The 18,448-nt window shown below is 38.8% G+C and overlaps 1 protein-coding gene across 3 annotated transcripts in view; it reads right to left on the reverse strand.

Annotated features, from left to right (window-relative positions):
• Window positions 1–482: 482 nt before the first annotated feature.
• The window catches only part of LOC308080976 (uncharacterized protein), a 1,029,623-nt gene continuing 1,011,657 nt past the window's right edge, over window positions 483–18,448 (reverse strand). For all 3 annotated transcript variants that reach the window (XM_080457384.1, XM_080457383.1, XM_080457385.1), the window contains 3 exons: window positions 17,962–18,135; window positions 16,978–17,024; window positions 483–2,507 (listed from right to left, as the gene is read on the reverse strand). In XM_080457384.1, coding sequence (XP_080313510.1) covers window positions 1,960–2,507; window positions 16,978–17,024; window positions 17,962–18,135 — 769 coding nt within the window. In that variant the 3' untranslated portion in view covers window positions 483–1,959. The remainder of the gene's footprint in view (window positions 2,508–16,977; window positions 17,025–17,961; window positions 18,136–18,448) is intronic.

Here is an 18,448-nt window from a genome sequence, read left to right on the forward strand (position 1 = left end):
TTGGTTGCGTGTGGGTGCAATGCTCCGGAAATAGCCGATCTACAAGCTCACAACGCGTCGCAGACTTGTTGTGAGCTTGTAGATCGGCTATTTTTCGATGGTCGATCAACAAATCAAGCATTATTCCTCAAGGCCTACCAAAATACATTCTAGTCGAATCAGCTGTAGATTTAGTCGACTTAAATCTTATGAAATTATGAAAGTCAACAAAAACTAGACTAAAACTGAAACATTTCAGATGACTAAATTATGACTAAAACTAAAAGTAATGTTTATCAAAAAACAACGACTAAAACTGCATAAAAATTTGCTTTCAAAATTAACACTGATGTTACACTATTACATGTAGGAATTAGTTGATAATAACTTAAAAGCAACTTTAAATTAATTACATAATAAAATAAATAGGTGATCAGGAACACATTGGAAAGCCAATAGAATTCACAAGAACAATAAGGAAACGTGAAAAGACAAAGAGTCAGTTCTCCACTGTGAGCTTCAATCTTCTCTTTATTAAAACAGATCGTTTGAGCACATTACTCCAAACAGAAGTCTTTACAGTTCACACTGTCCCTAAACTGAATCATGTTTGACAAAATGACTTACATTTACAAACAGACACATTATATTTACAAAATGATACATTACATTTACAAAATGTCCTAAGACACTGGTTTACAATAGTGAAAATAGTGATCAGCAATCTTTTTTTGCCTTTTTTTCCCCTTCTTTTTTTAAACTGTGTTTTACCATTTTTCTATTGCTATTCCTTCACATGGAAAGGTTTGTGAACCCCTAACATAAGACCCCAAAACATCAAATACGAAATATAATTTCTATCCATCATTATACTGTATGACCCGTGTGAGTGTGGGTGCGTGCGTGCTCGTGCATGCGTGTGTGTGTGTGTGTGCGTGTGGAAAAAAAAGAGGTTGTTTTATGGTTAAAAATAAAGATTTTGAAATGTCTTACAATTAGGAAAACATTCAGGTTGGGGTTAGTATTAGGATTAGACATTTAGAGGTTAGGTTTAGGAGTTGGGGTTGGCAGTGTGTACTGTACACTTAACTGTACACCAATGTCACACCCCGAAAATAGCCGATCTACAAGCTCACAACGCGTCACACTGATCCGCATTGGTGGACAGCATATACTCAAGTAAATACTTAAGAATTAAAAAGTACAAATTACTAAGTACATTTTCTTTTGAAAATCAATGCATTCATGTGTTGACATTTTGAGGGGGAAAAAAATCAGACATTTTCAAACATAGTGAAAAAAGCTGATCTACAAGCTCACAACGCCTCACACGAAATAGGACTCAAGTGGTCCATTCATAATGTATTTTGTACGTTTGGGTCCCAGGAGTCCATTCCTATTTATATTTAAAATGTAGCTAAAGTCATCAGTTTGCAAAAATAAATAATACTTAATACTCAAGTAAATGTACTTAGTTACTGTGTACCACTGTAGATCTGATATTTTCAGCTTTAGAGTTTGGGTTAAAAATGGAACAAAAAAAAAATCTATAAATAGCATTAACCCATTTAGACCGGGAACTCAGTGTCATTTTTTGATTTCCATGGCTAATCAAAACAAGCAGATATACAAGCTATGTTGCTATAATCAGTGGTTCTCAAACCGTTTCTTGTCAAGGACCCCCAGAATTATATGTACAGTATTTGGCTGCGGACCCCCATCTCAAAATGTTTTGTTCCAGGGACCCCCCCCCAGAAGCACACACTTTCTGTGTGTGTGTGCACATGCATAAGTGCATAAGTGCGTGTGTGTGGTCCTGTTTAGCTAAATCACTCTGTATCATTTTAGCAGGTGTGTGTGTGTGTGTGTGTGTGTGTGTGTGTGTGTGTGTGTGTGCGTGCGCGCGTGTACAGTGTTCATTGTGTATCATGTACCTATACTGTACCTCCTACATCTGACACACACACTGAGGAGTCACACCTAACCCTCCTCCTCTCTCTGACACAGAGACGCTGAGGAGTCACGCCCCAACGCAAACCCAGCATAGAGGGGTTCAGTGAATGTGGTCTGGACGGTGTGCAGGTGTGTCAGTGACAGTGTGTCAGAGGACATTCTGTAGAAGGACAGAGTGCCAGCAGACCAGTCCACATACACTCCTACTCTGTTGGAGCCAGAGGGACTGACAGGGAGGACAGTGGGCTTCTTATTGTGCCACACAGTGTAGATGTTATCAACACCATTACATATCAGACTCCAGGACTTATCACTGGATGCAAACCCACTGTCATCACCCTGTCTGTTGATTCCTCTGTATGTCACTGCTATATAAACACATCTACTCCACTCTACCTCCCAGTAACAGCGTCCAATCAGACTCTCTCTACACATCACCTGTACCTTTCCTTTAAATCTGTCTGGGTGATCAGGATACTTCTGATCCTCTTCCACATGTGTCGCCTTCCTGTTGTTCTCAGACAGAGAGAGGACTCTGTATGCTGTGTTTGGATCCAGTGTGAGTTCACACACATCTGATGAGAGAACAAGATACAATACAACACCAGTTTACAAACAAATACAACTTAATAATAAATACAATTTGCTGAGAGGAGTTTTTCTGTTCTCAGGCTAGAATTTCCAGAAAAAACACACACACACACACACACACACACACACACACACACACACACACACACACACACACACACACACACACACACACACACACACACACACACACACACACACACACACACACACACACACACACACACACACACAGATGCATTACACAGATGCGTTCCCCTCCCGGTCTTAATAGGTTAATAAAATAATAATCAAAATCTACAAAGTAACTAAACATTTCAGGTAATTGTAATGGAGTAAAAATACACTATTTTCCTCTGAGATGTAGTGGAGTAGAACAGTGGTTCTCAACCTGTGGGTTGGGACCCCCAGGGGGGGATTGAGGGGATCATTTTCCCCAGATGATTTGCTTAATGTGCAACATTGTTTTCTCACTCAACAGTAAACAAACAAACAAACAAACATGCAGTATAACTGTATACAGGGTATCTGCACATTTATAAAGTGACAGTTTAACCCATTCAAACCGGGAACGCATCCGTGTAACCACTTTATCCATATTTTATACTTTGGCTATTCAAAAATAAAGGATATACAAGCTCATAGCTATGAACTTGTAGATCCACCATTTTAGAAAAATATTTTTTAAAGGGATTTTTTTTACTAAAATCTTTGCTTCTGGGGGGTCCCTGGAACAAAATATTTTGAGATGGGGGTCCGCGGCCAAATACATCATTTTGGGGGTCCTTGACATGAAAAAGGTTTTAAGCACCACTGAGTAACAGTAGCAACATACGTTTTTTTCAGAAAACTGTTCAGATGATTTGTAGAATCCCCAGATCAAAGATTGGAGTTACAAATGTTTGCTTTTAAAAAAAAATATATATATTCAAAGATTTGCAAAATAAATCACAAATAGCAGCTTTTACATAAATAGCAGATACTGTATACAAGCTCGTAGCGCGGCACTCGGTGCCGCGCTACGAGCTTCTAGATCTGCTATTTTTGAATAGCCAAAGAAATTTAAATATGACACAGATTCTTTCCCCGGTCTAAAAGGACTTTTAATACCTCTAAAATGAAGAGGGAAAAAAATAAAAAAGACCATTAGGCTACTGCGTGAAAAGTAACCAACAAACTATACTATAAAAAACTCCACATTTCCAATTTACCGAAGAAAGAGGCAAATATTGTGAAAATAGCAGATCTACAAGCTCACAACGCCTCGCGTCGCGAAGCGTCGTGAGCCTTTCGATCTGCTATTTTCACAATATGTATCTGTTAGGGGTGTGCCGATACACTAATTTCACGAAACGATACGATACGATATTGGGCTCACAACTTCGATACGATTTCGATACGATACGATACGCACTTTTTTATTATGAAAATATATGGGGGAGAAAAAAAGCAAAAATGCAAACAAATAATTCTGTTTTTGCATTATTCAGACATGCAAACTTGTAGCTTTTCAGCTACAATAGCCGTTTTGAATTCAAATAGGGCAATAGTGTGATACCTGACCCGGAAAAAAAAAACATGTTGTCACCCCAAAACGATACATATCGTCACGAAAACGTTACTAGGGCCCCCTAAAAAAAAAAAAAATCATAGGGGGGCCCACAGTGAATCTTTGTCCCCAGGGCCCAGAATTTGGTGCTACGCCCCTGCGAAAACGTATCGCGATATATCGCGGGACGATATATCGGCACACCCCTAGTATCTGTGGAACAGAGATAAACAAAATGCCTCAACTCCTACAACTCCAAGACAAGTGCTTGTCAGGGTGGGGGGTCCCCAGTATGATTATTTTGGGGGGTCGAGGCCTTAAATTGTTCAGAACCACTGGAGCAGAAGTAAAAGTAAAAATACCTCAGATATGTACTCAAGTCGATACTCATGTAAATATGCTTTGTTACTCTTTACCACTACCTATGTGGTACACACCCTTATCACTTGGATATCGGCACCCCCAAAAAAATATAAATAAAATAACTATAATGTGGGTGTTTAGGACGTGTACCACATGGGATCTAATGCCTGACAGCAAAACTCTGGTTTGATTCCCAAGCCGGCCGGACCATTTACCAGTTTTACTTAAGGACGACTTCACCCATTTTCAACCTATCTTCATATAATAGATCCTCACTAATGTTGGTGCTGATACAATTGTGTAATTTTTATCTACTCAGTCTGTGTCCCATAGGAGGGCTGTGGACACTTCAGAAACCTGTGTACCAGTGACATCATCGTTAGGAAGGTTTATTTTTTTCTTCAATATTTCAAATGTTTTATTTAGATTTGTATTAACCTGAGAACAATGGCTTCCATTATAACATGCTAACTTTCCAGGAATAGAAAGCCTGTAGTTTCTATTAGCTTGGATTCCCCATTGATGATGTCACTGGTAGACGGGTGTCTGAACTGTCCACAGCCCTCCTCTGAGACACAGAGTGAGTAGACATAAATGGTGCCATCTTATAATGACCATTAGTGAGGACCAGTTATATGAAGATATGTTGAAAATGGGTGAAGTCGTCCTTTAAGTAAAAGTATTAATAAGCTACTACCAGATAAAACATACTCTGTTCCAAGCAAAAGGTCTACATCAAAGGTTTTACTTGAGTACAAGTACAAAAGTATTGGCATCAAAATATACTTACAGTACCATGTCAAATTTTGTGTTTTTCTATTGACAAACTTTTTCAAAAATATCTACCGAGCTGTTAGATTTTTTTTGGATGAAAAGTAGGTTGTAGCTCGTTGTCTATATTATTTCTACTATGGTAGGAAATATGTTTTGTTTGTGTTTTGTATGGGTGCATCAATAGGAGACTGCATGTCAAGCAATTCAATGTGTCATGTTCTGTGGAAGAAAATAAAATCCTTGCATCTCCCTCGTTATATTTAAGTGGGAGTAGCTAATGTGTGCGTCTACAACCCAGACCCCGCCCCTCACCTTATCAAATCAGACTATTACCTTCATGTGTGAACGCATCTGAAAAAGATATTGGCCCTCATTTATCAACGCGGCGCAGACCAAATAATGGGCGTACGGCGAGATCACCGCAACTTTCGGCATTTATCAATACACTAATATATAATCCCTGTGAAAATATAACATTTTATAAAGTATTTGAAACAAACTGCTTTAACAGTCATTCGGTTAAGCTTGCAGATCTGGCTGCATTGGCTATTTGAAAATAGCAGATCTACAAGCTCACAACAGGTACCATCCCGACGCGTTGTGAGCTTGTAGAGCTGTTATTTTCAAAATATACGAGCGCTTCTGCGAGAGCATTTTCGGGAGCCCCGACCATCTTTTCATGGACAGTGAGGTCTACAAACTTACAGTAGCTTGTCCTATGTTATGGAGTTCTGTCATAGAGTTATGTAGGCTACACAACCTGGCTGGGTTAAGGATATAAACCCGACGATCGAATCTCTTATTAACGTGGCAGCACGGGATCACTGCCGCCCGTCCGAGTCTCACGGGGAATATCCTACATGACTGCTTGTGCACTGCTCGGTATGGGTTAAATAAATTAATATACAAACCCCATTCATGGCGATGTGATTGGTATCATAATATGTCATTCATGTAGGCTACAAGCCGTGACAAAGATTGTACCGCTACGGATTACATGAAAGACACAGTTGGGCGTGTGTGTGTATGTGTGTGTGAGAGAGAGAGAGGCGTGTGCCTGTGTGTGTGTGACTTGACAGGCAGCGAGGCGAGGCGAGCCGGCGAAACTCCAATGCTTTATTTGGTCGTATTCTGGCGTTTCGAGAACATTTAAGTGCAACAACGGCTGATAAGTCTATTGAGAATTACGGAGCCATTCCGGGTGGAAAACGGAACGCTCGTCCCAAAACACACTGCCCCATTTTTTTCCGCGGACCGAGACCTGGGGCGATGGTGTTTCAGGACGACGGTTCTTCTTCTATTCCATTTCTGAATGGAGAGAGGTGGCCTCTCTGCGCAATGGAGAGAAGGACGGCCGAGGTTTCCTTTTTGCTACTCACAACAATAATGAAATGTGAAGCTATTTCGGTACCTGGTAGGAAACCGGTTTGACGGCTAAACTGTTTTTTTTAATGGCCACTCATTAACAATTCGGCCGAATGCAAATGAGCCCCATTTGAAAACAAAGGCGACTTTCTGTGGTCGGCTACAACAGAATAGGGTGAGGGGCTGCTAATGTTGGCGGATCTTGCCCCTACACAGGGACAAGCTGGGTTTACAGACCGGGCCATGGCCTCGTTGGCCCCAATGACGATACGCGCCTGCACGTCACTAGTGTGACTGAGCAGGGATGCAGAGCATCTTGGGTAATGAATTCAAAGACGTTGTTTGCCATGTTATTTGTGTCCACATTGGCAGCTGATACCCAAAAGTGCATAGTGCGACTTTAAAAACAGCAAAACAATAATAATGTATCCAAAAGTTTCCTAGGGCATGGTGGGCATCACTTCCTGTCGATTTATATCAGGTTTCAGTGATCAAATTGACAGGAAGTGATGCTCACCATGCCCTAGGAGACTTGTGGATAAACTCCAAAACAACTCTCACAGTGTAATCCAAGTGTTGGAGATTATGAACATAATTGTTGTTAAATAGTTTTAATAATGAACTTATCTGTTTATCATTATAACTAGAACCAGTGGTGGAAAGTAACTAAGTGCATTGACTCTAGTACTGTACTTAAGTGCAATTTGTTGGTACTTTTTACTTTACTTGAGTATTTCCATGTTTCAATGCTTCATCCTTCTACTCCACTATAGCAATGATTGTACGTTTTACTCCTCAACAATTATTTGGAAACTTTATTTGCAATTGTCTTTGTAGATTTACATTATTAATACAAAACATAGATTAACTATTTAAGCCTTATTTTATACTTTGTATAATCAAACATAGCTGATCTACAAGGTCACAATGTGTCATGACAGAATGTGTTGTGAGCTTGTAGATCTGCCAGAGAGATTTGCCAGTTTTGCTAAAAAGTTGTAGATGAAACAAATGAACACCCTTACTACAGTAATTATAACCCTAAGCACTAATGTTAGGGTCAAGGTTATGTATAGGGTGAAACGTGACCATCAACCTCTTGGTGAAACTGTTTAATTAGTCTTAATTAGTCTTAATTAGTCTTAATTAATCTTAATTAGTCTGAATTAGTCTTAATTAGTCTTAACTGGTCTTAATTAGTCTTAATTAATCTTAGCTCATTTCACATCTGACAGACCATGCAGGGATATTTGTCGATGTATATCTTAACTATTGTAGAATGTATTTGTTGATTTATATCCTAACTATTGTATAATGTATTTGTTGATTTATATCCTAACTATTGTAGAATGTATTTGTTGATTTATATCCTAACTATTGTAGAATGTATTTGTTGATTTATATCCTAACTATTGTAGAATGTATTTGTTGATTTATATCTTAACTATTGTAGAATGTATTTGTTGATTTATATCTTAACTATTGTAGAATGTATTTGTTGATTTATATCTTAACTATTGTAGAATGTATTTGTTGATTTATATCTTAACTATTGTAGAATGTATTTGTTGATTTATATCTTAACTATTGTAGACTATGATCTATCCATGCATAATGTGAACCAGTGAGCCAGACAGAGTCGGCTATTAGACCTCCGTCTAAAACCGGGTTATAACTGGTCTAAAAGTGAACGTTTTTCCAACGTCTAGGCTTAGCCAGTTGTTTTTTATGCGTCTATATATAGACGTCTATGTTATAGACGTTATAGACGGCTATAATATATACTGTCTATATATAGACGTCTATGTTATAGACGTTATAGACGGCTATAATATAGACTGTCTATATATAGACGTCTATGTTATAGACGTTATAGACGGCTATAATATAGACTGTCTATATATAGACGTCTATGTTATAGACGTTATAGACGGCTATAATATAGACTGTCTATATATAGACGTCTATGTTATAGACGTTATAGACGGCTATAATATAGACTGTCTATATATAGACGTCTGCGTTATAGACGTTATAGACGGCTATAATATAGACTGTCTATATATAGACGTCTATGTTATAGACGTTATAGACGGCTATAATATAGACTGTCTATATATAGACGTCTGCGTTATAGACGTTATAGACAGCTATAATATAGACTGTCTATCTATATAGACGCGCACACACAGGCTACCTCATCACAGGTGCGCGTGAAGTACGCATGTGTGCACACACACACACACACACACACACACACACACACACACACACACACACACACACACACACACACACACACACACACACACACACACACACACACACACACACACACACACACACACACACACACACACACACACGAGTAAAAATACTTAAATGTACTTAAAATGAGTAAAAATACTAATCACAAAGATGCAACCAGTTACACTAATTAATTAAACACTAACAGGAGACAACACATGTGCAACTTAACCCATTAAGGCCTGAGGTGCCGATTATACAAAATGTTCTAAATCCTAACAGTTTTCTGAAAAATGTATGTTTCTATATCAGTGGTGCTCAAACTTTTTCATGTCAAGGACCCCCAAAATTATATGTATTTGGGCAGGGACCCCCATCTCAAAATATTTTGTTTCAGGGACCCCCAAAAGTAAAGATTTGAGTTAATTTTTTTTGCTTTAAAACAATAAATATTATTCGAAAATGTGCACACATTTTCACAATTTTTCAAAAATAGCAGATCTACATACTTGTTGTGCGGAACTGTGTGCCGCGCTATGAGCTTGTAGATCTGCTATTTTTGAATAGCCAAAGTGTAAAATAATCTCTTTTTTTTTGCTCAAATCCAAAAATGACACAGATGCGTTCCAGGTCTTACCACAGGTCACACCTGCTGAAATCATAAAGGATCACACACAAACGCACAAACACATATGTACACACATGCATGTATGCATGCACACACTGTGTTGATTCCTGTGTATGTGTGTGTGTTATTTATTCATTTATATATGTATTTATATGTTTTCATTTTATAGTACAGTAGAGAGACAGGAAACAGCCAGAGAGTAGAGCAGTGACATGCAGCAAAGCAGCCACCAGGCTCGGGAATCAAACCGGAGACACGCTGTCAGACATCAGGGCCAGTGGTGGATACAAGTATATACTCAAGTAAATACTCAAGTACTCAAATAAATAAAATGTAATAATACATTACCAAGTACAATTTATGTTTTCATATCGATGCATTGCTGTATTGAATTCTTAAAATAGTGAAAATAGCACATCTGCAAGCTCACAACGTGTGAACGCGTTGTGAGCTTGTAGATCTGCTATTTTAACTCTATTTGAAATGGGGTAAGTACAATATTTATATTTGGAATTTAACAGAGTGAAAGTCATCAGCTTGCAAAAAACAAGTTGAGTCCTCACATGTTTTACTTAAGTAAAAGTATAAATACCGCAATGTAGAAATACTTTGTTACAAAAAGTAAAAGTATTGGCATCAAAATATACTTAAAGTAGCAAAAGTAAAAGTATAAGGGTTTAAATGTATAAAGTGCATACAAAAAACCTTGATGCGACACGGTGTGAGCTTGTAGATCGGCTATTTTCAAATAGCCAAAGTGGTTAATGTATGTATTGTAATAATAATCAAAATCTACAAAGTAACTAAACATTTCAGGTAATTGTAATGGAGTAAAAATACAATATTTGTCTCTGAGATGTAGTGGAGTAGAACAGTGGTTCTCAACCTGTGGGTTGGGACCCCCAGGGGGGGATTGTGGGGATAATTTTCCCAGATGATTTGCTTAATGTGCAACATTGTTTTCTCACTCAACAGCAAACAAACAAACAAACAAACAAACATGCAGTATAACTGTATACAGGGTATCTGCACATTTATAAAGTGACAGTTTAACCCATTCAAACCGGGAACGCATCCGTGTAACCACTTTATCCATATTTTATACTTTGGCTTTTAAAAAATGTGCAGATCTACAAGCTCATAGCGCGGCACCGAAAATAGAATATATATTTTTTAAAGGGATTTTTTTACTCAAATCTTTGCTTCTGAGGGGTCCCTGGAACAAAAATATTTTGAGATGGGGGTCCACGGCCAAATACATATCATTTTGGGGGTCCTTGACATGAAAAAGGTTTTAAGCACCACTGAGTAACAGTAGCAACATACGTTTGTTTCAGAAAACTGTTAGGATTTAGAAGACATTTGTAGAATCCCCAGATCAAAGATTGGAGTTACAAATGTTTGCTTTAAAAATAAATATATTCAAAGATTTGCACACAAAATAGCAGATCTACAAGCTTTAGTGCGGCACTTTACAGAAGAAATATTATGAAAATAGCAGATCTACAAACTCATAACACTCTCAACTCCTACAACTCCAAGACAAGTGCTTGTCAGGGTGGGGGGTCCCCAATATGATTATTTTGGAGTAGAATTGAAAGTATTGAAAATTGGAAATACTCCAGTAAAGTAAAAAATACCTCAGATATGTACTCAAGTACAGTACTCATGTAAATGTACTTAGTTACTAGATGTGGGACGATATATCGATATCGCGATATATCGCGATACTTTCTCCCGTGATAAATAATCGATATACTGCCGAAAAATATATATATATATTTTTTTGTGATACGTTGTTTTTTCGACTCTGTATTTGTGTAATGATGATTTTGAACTGTTTGGTGCTATTTTATGTGATTATGAATTGAATACAAGGACTATCGCATCGAATATCGTGATATTATTGTTATCGAGGGCCTAATATCGCCACAGATATCGTATCGTGAGATACCCATATCGTCCCTCTTTACAATTACCTATGTGGTACGCGCCCTTATCACTTGGATATCGGCACCCCAAAAAAACTAACAAACAAACAAACAAAAATAACTATAATGTGGGTGTTTAGGACGTGTACCACATGTGCTCTAATACCTGAGAGCAAATCGATGGTTTGATTCCCAGGCCGAAAGACCATTTACCAGTTTTACTTAAGTAAAAGTAGCAATAAGCTACTAAAAGATAAAACATACTCTGTTCCAAGTAAAAGGTCTACATTAAAGGTTTTACTTGAGTAAAAGTACAAAAGTATTGGCATCAAAACGTACAGCACCAAAGTAATTTTTTTTTTTCTAAATTTGACAGACTTTTAAAAAAATAGCCGATCTACAACTCAAAATGCATCGTGTTGTGAGCTTGTAGATCGGCTATTTTCAAATAAATTAACTATAAATTAGGCTCCCCCCACCACTTAAATTAATTAAACTAGATCTAGTTACTTTTGATGAATTTGGAGATCTCATCCTTATCTTCAATAAGGATAGTGAAAGTCAACTATTTGTGTGGGTTGATGTGGAGGTGTTCATGCTCTTCTGAAGTTTCTGTCCTTTTTTGTGGTCCTTTTATGATTTACGCTCTTGCTTTTACAGCGTGTTCCGTTTAGATGTTCTCCTGCACGAAGCAAACGCTTGCGCTTGGCGTCTCGGGTCCGACAGCTCAGAGATATTTTTTTCCTTGACATGGCTCTGTAAGAGATATTTATAAACCAGGACGGCGACCTGGCCTTATTATAGCTCTGCACACACATCATGCGAAGTCCGATCTCTCTGGCCTCTCCTCTCGGCTCCTCTCGGCTCCTCTCAGCTCCTCTCCTATCCTCCCTCCCCGCTTTGCTTTGCGGCCCTAACCTCTAGTCCCAACCTCCCAACCTCGGTAAAGAGGTCCAACTTCCTGTATCTGGTTGCTATGGCAACCTGCCAGATCAGGCTGAGGGTCTGATAGGCAAATCGGAGAATCAATGAAGCCAAGAGTCTGATCACTGATCGAGTTGGGGTAAGATGCCTAAAACATAGCCATAGCTCTGATCAACAGTCTGTGGCAAGTTTCGGGGCAAATGGAGTGATCCTGTGCTTGCGTACCCCGGACAAACTTTCGGAGCTTTTGTCAATTATGTAGTAGTAAGATAGGGGGCCAAGCTTAAAGCGACACTATGTAACTTTAAAAAAAAAAACTATATAGAATATTATGTCCCAAAAAATTATAAAGCAATTTTGAAGCAATAACAAACACCCTTCCACAACTTTGTAGACTCAGGGGGGTCCCTGCTAGGGGGTTGACTGTATTACTATGTATAGGGGAGACAATGAGGCTCATCCAGGCATTCAAGCTCTAGTGTCGCACAGGTAGGAACGTCAAACACATAAGAGAACATTCCCTTTATCGATCGTTTAACCGCCCCTTACATACTGCGTCAGTCACACACACACTGTTGTGTGCTGCAGGACCTACAAGCTCATAACGTGTCACGTGCAATGTGTTGTTAGCTTGTAGATATGCTAATCATTCTAGCACCGCCCCTACCTGCTTGCGATTAGCTGAATTCAGGAAGGCGACGCCCCTTCCTACCAAAAAGGTCACACCAAGGCAGATGCCAGTCAAAGCGACGACTGGCCAATCACAGCTCATGCTTGTTTCAGATCACATGTAAACAGAGTGGATGGGAGGATGTCAAGCCAAACTAAACGTGTCTTTGGGAACCTTTACAAACTATCGAAAACAAAGAGCCAACAGTGGAGTCCATATCATGAAGATGCAATAGCCTACATTGACAATCTTTAATGGTAAGACGACTGACACATTATTATAATGGCAGTGTGTGTTTATAGTGGGTAACAATCTACCATATAAAACGGTGCCTTTTCACCTTTTCATGGTCAATTTCAAGCCCACACAAGTGTAATCAGGGAGGGTAAACAGCCATGCTGAAACATTGAAAAAAGCTTGTTTGTCAGTGTAACAATCACTTTCAAGTCACTTCCATACACTGTATTACTGAAGTTTTCCAGACTTTAAACGGAGGGGCTGTATGTATAAATGCAACATTCCAGCTCATTAGAATCGGACATGCAACATACTTGCTGGACCGTTGACTTAACTTAAGTTGGATTAATGTTCGATTAAGGCCAAAACGGCTCAAAACGGATGCGATTATTGTCCAGTGAATTTACATTAGGCGAGTGGACGTGTCGATGGCGCTTCTATTGTCGACGAGTGGAGCTTCCCTCCTTCCAAGGTGTTTGGAGAGAGATACAGTAGCTAACTAAAATCAAGTTTCATTCTGCTTTGTATTAGCGTTTAATTCACCAATTGAACTTCCATTAAATGGCTCATAGGCAAAACAAAACATAAAACGTCTCTTTAGTACTGTAAATAGACAACGAGTAACACCTGCCCTCCCCAGCGCAGTACGCACTCATCTGTACATAGAGACCAAGGCTATTTTTCCAGCTCGGAGGACGGCTCGTTTTGATGAAAAGAAGGTTGTAGCTCGTTGTCTACATTAGGTCTACTATGATAGTAAAGATGTTTTGTTTGTATTTTGTATGGGTACATCAATGGGAGACCGCATGTCAAGCAATTCAATGTATCTGTGGAAGGAAGTAAAATCCTTGCATCTCCCTCGTTATATTTAAGTGGGAGTAGCTAATGTATGCGTCTACAACCCAGACCCCGCCCCTCACCTTATCAAATCAGACTATTACCTTCATGTGTGAACGCATCTGAAACGGACATTCTCCTGTTGCATGCTATGTATGAAAGGCCAAAACCGGACAATGTCCCGACCTGATTCTAGGGCTGCAGGAAGAAATGTATTCAAATACGAATCGCGAATTCTCATGTTGGACGATTCAGAATCGATTCACATTATCACATAAAAAAAAAAACAGTATTTTTGTGTAATGACATTTTTGAGAAGTGTCACGTTCTGGGCTGAATCGGGTTTGAATCGGGAAAAAAAATCTGAATTGTGACCCCAAGAATTGGAATGGAATCGTGATATAGCAGAAGATTCACAGCCCTACCTGATTCCCTGGTCATTTTCAAGTGTTCAAATGAGAAAGCGGGGAAATGTATAAATATGAGTGCACGAGCAGACAGGCACGGGCATGGAGCTCACTGAAGCGTCATTCACTGTTATTTCGCGGAAAGCCACAACCATTCAGACCAAAGACTCAAACATAGATCTCACGTCACTAGCGCAACTCATAGAGTTATAATATATGTAGAGAGCGGATGGCCCTGCCCCCCCACCTTACATTTCTGCCTGACCTTTCACCTGTCTACATCTTACACCATTTCACATTTTCTTCAGAACACACTTTTTGCTACTACTCCTACAGGTTTTGTCCAGTACTCACAACAATCACAACATATTATCTATATAGGCTGGAGCATGTGATAAGCAAGAATCATATTGATTTCTGATATTACACACCAATAGGCTAAATTTGGCTTCCAAGTGTGACAAATGCACATTATATTTATTATATTTATCTGCTTGATCTAGGGGTGTTATTATATCTGTTTGATATGTAACATCTGATGTACTTATGCACGTTATTATATCTGATTGATATGTGACATGTTGGACACTCTGAGAGATATGAACATTTCCTATTCACGTGAGGGGTAATGGGTCTGATCAGAACGATTTGTGCCACCCGACTTTACTAATAGAGGATGTGACACGGGGGGAGGGGAGATCAAACAAACCGTGTACCAGTGAGGACGGATGTAAAGCGGAGTTCTCCGAGGCGCCAGTTACACAGTTTAAAGTAACCAAGTTTAAACATAATAATAGTTAACTGCAGCCACCAACGAAGAATATTCGAGCCCAGCGGACCTGCCGTTGCTGCCGTGCTGTGGGACTCGAGCGCTGCGGTTCTGGGATCGAGACGCCGGTCGGGATTGGAACCGAGGCCGGTGAGACCAAACCGAGCGTCATATTTCTTTGTGGATTACAAATTATAGGGGTACCCCGAAACTTAGTTATTATTTGGGCCGCTGTGCACGGAAGAGACTTTTCTTTTCGTTTGGATTAAGGAGACGTTTGCGTCGCGGGAGCGCGGTAAGAAGAGGACGGTCGCGGGGACTGTTTGTTTACTTACTCAAACCGCGTGCGTGCGTAACGGACATCTGAACACTGTGCGTGCCTGTTTATTGTTTATGTGTGACTTGTGATCCGCGGGGTTACAAAGGACAGTGGGATTTGTTTGGGCTGGGAGGGGCGTGTAAAGTGATTATTGTTTGTTTTGATTTATTTGTTTGTTTGCTTGTTTATTTATTTTATGAGGGAAAGAGATACAGGGACAGAAACCTAGTACAAACCCGAGGTGTATTATTTGAGTTGTACCATTTGAGTTGTCAATTATTTATTTTGTGGCTTTATTATATAAAGTATTTAAGTTCAAAACCTGCCGATCCTGTTGTAATTTCCTTTAGTTAAAGGTAGGGTAAGTGATATTTTTTGGTTAAAACAAAAAGTATTTTGTTAAAAGGTTAAAATACTATATTCTGATAGTAATCATTGCTATAGAGTGTTTTTTCAGTAACAGATGTCTCCCTGTCTCTCCAGCTCTTTAATAAACAGAAAATACATTTTTCGGTAGGTGTCAAAATCTCAGCCAATCAGGAGAAAGTACCCATTTTTAAGCTTAATTTGTATAGTGTTCCAGTTCCAATTTTGCCTGCTCATTTCTTAGTGTCATCACTTCCAATTTCACTTGTTTAATCTGTATCCTGATTGAGTTCTCCGTCCTGGTTGGATAAAATTGGAAATGAAACTGAAACTGAAACGAAAATGCATTTTCTGTTTAATAAAGAGGTGGAGAGACAAGGAGACTCCTAATACTGAACAAACACTCTATAGCAATGAGTACTATCAGAATATAGAGCTAGTTAACACTTATTTTAACCAAAGCAAATCACTTACCCTACCTTTAATAATTTTCCCTTAAGAGTAAAAGGGCGATTGTTACACAAGTTTACGGGAAAGGCCTATTTTACATTAATTCATCGTCTGATCAACTTCACTCGTGAATCACATATTGAGGGGCCTCTACAGAGTGCAACGGAAAAAGCTATTTCACTTAGACCCACAGAGGGCGCCATACATGTGACAAATAATAGTGTTGCAGAAACATGACCCCCCCATTTACCAATCTACACTAAATTAGGTACAATGTGACAATGAGTGTCAAAAAGTGTTTTGATATTCCACCCTGTTTGCCTGTAACTGGCTTTTAATTACAAATGTGGCTTTGTTTTTGTTAGGGTAAAAAACTATAAACAAACATAAAACACGAAATATCACAAACACAAAATTCAACAACCCCAAATTGGAATCAAATGTTGAGGGGCCTCAATAGTATTAACTGTATGAGCCTAAACATTATGGTTATCATCTTCATTCAAAGTAGGATGTGAATGAGTGAATGTCACATGCTGTTTTGTGTGTGAGCTGTTCATATAAATAGCTGGATGTGTGCTGCTTTGATTACATGAATAAAACATAATACACACTTACACTTCCTCAGACCTGGTTTCAGCCTGCATTCTCCACCATGGTCGGCACTGGGGGTGGAGGAAAGACAAAGTCAGACTTGCACATTCTAATAGAAACAATGTATTTCAATGCATTTACACAATTAAACAATACAGTACAGTATAACAGTATGAGTGACAAAATGATTCCCTAATCTAAACCTAGTAGATCACATTGGGACAAAGTGACATCAAGGCCATGGGTGAAAGCTCATATTGTCTAATGTTCAGTGCACTGGCATGATGTGATTTGAGTATAGGCCTACTGCATTAAAAGGTTGCTAAATTTGTGCCTCAATGAGTTGTGTGGTTGTATGGTTTGCTTACTTCCTGGTTTTGTTTTGTAGGCAACATATTTGATGTACACTATCCATACTCATCCGTCCCTTAAAACATCTATCCGCAACTTATTTCAGTGAACAAAATGTTATATTGACCAATCTGTATAGTAGAGTATAATAACAATAATAATAATAATAATAATAATACAAATACAGTAGTACTCAACACACTGTACATATGGGGAATAATGTTAATTCAGTATAGCTTAATTCAATATAACTAACACTCCTTACTCTTCAATTAAAACATTTAGGTCCTGTAAGAAATGTGATGTATTTGTAAGTTGGAACTTATTTCATGCAAGGACATTTAATTATTTTTTATTAAGAATGGATCTACCACAACTGTGAGACATTTCTAACAAAAAATACTGTGGCTGTGATGTTCTTTTATAGTTATTCATTAACTCACAGCTGTATAAGTTCAGTGGTGTAAACATTATCCTATGGAAAAATATCTCATTTTAAGTTATAATGAAAATAATAAGCATGAGAGACAAACATATCTTGATAATGTTTTATATTACAGGATCAGGTCTTTACTGTAATGACAGCCTAAAGGCCAGTTCAGATCAAAGATTCACAAAGAGATGGGGACATTCACACACAGATCAAGTCTCTAATACCTAAGAGTGTCCAGTCTACTGTGTGGATCCTTCATAATAGCAGACAACTGGGCCACGCCTACGTCTCCTGGATGATTAAAGCTCATGTCCAACACTCTCAAGTGGGAGGGGTTTGACTTCAGAGCTGAGGCCAGAGAAGAAAAGCCTTTCTCTGTGACCAGACAACCTGACAACCTACAAACATGCGCACGAATGCACACACACACACACACACACACACACACACACACACACACACACACACACACACACACACACACACACACACACACACACAAGCACAGGCGCACACACGCACACGCGCACACACACACACACACACACACACACACACACACACACACACACACACACACACACACACACATGCACGCGCATAAACGCACACGCAGGTGCAGAGTGAAAAGTTTTACACATTTTCTTGCATTGAATATAGAAAGTTATTGTATCTGTTAAAACAAAATGTCTACTTCTCAAAATAAACTTC

This window comes from Gymnoscopelus braueri (genome assembly GCF_963280865.1).
Source record: "Gymnoscopelus braueri genome assembly, contig: SUPER_24_unloc_1, whole genome shotgun sequence".
Classification (NCBI taxonomy): domain Eukaryota; kingdom Metazoa; phylum Chordata; class Actinopteri; order Myctophiformes; family Myctophidae; genus Gymnoscopelus; species Gymnoscopelus braueri.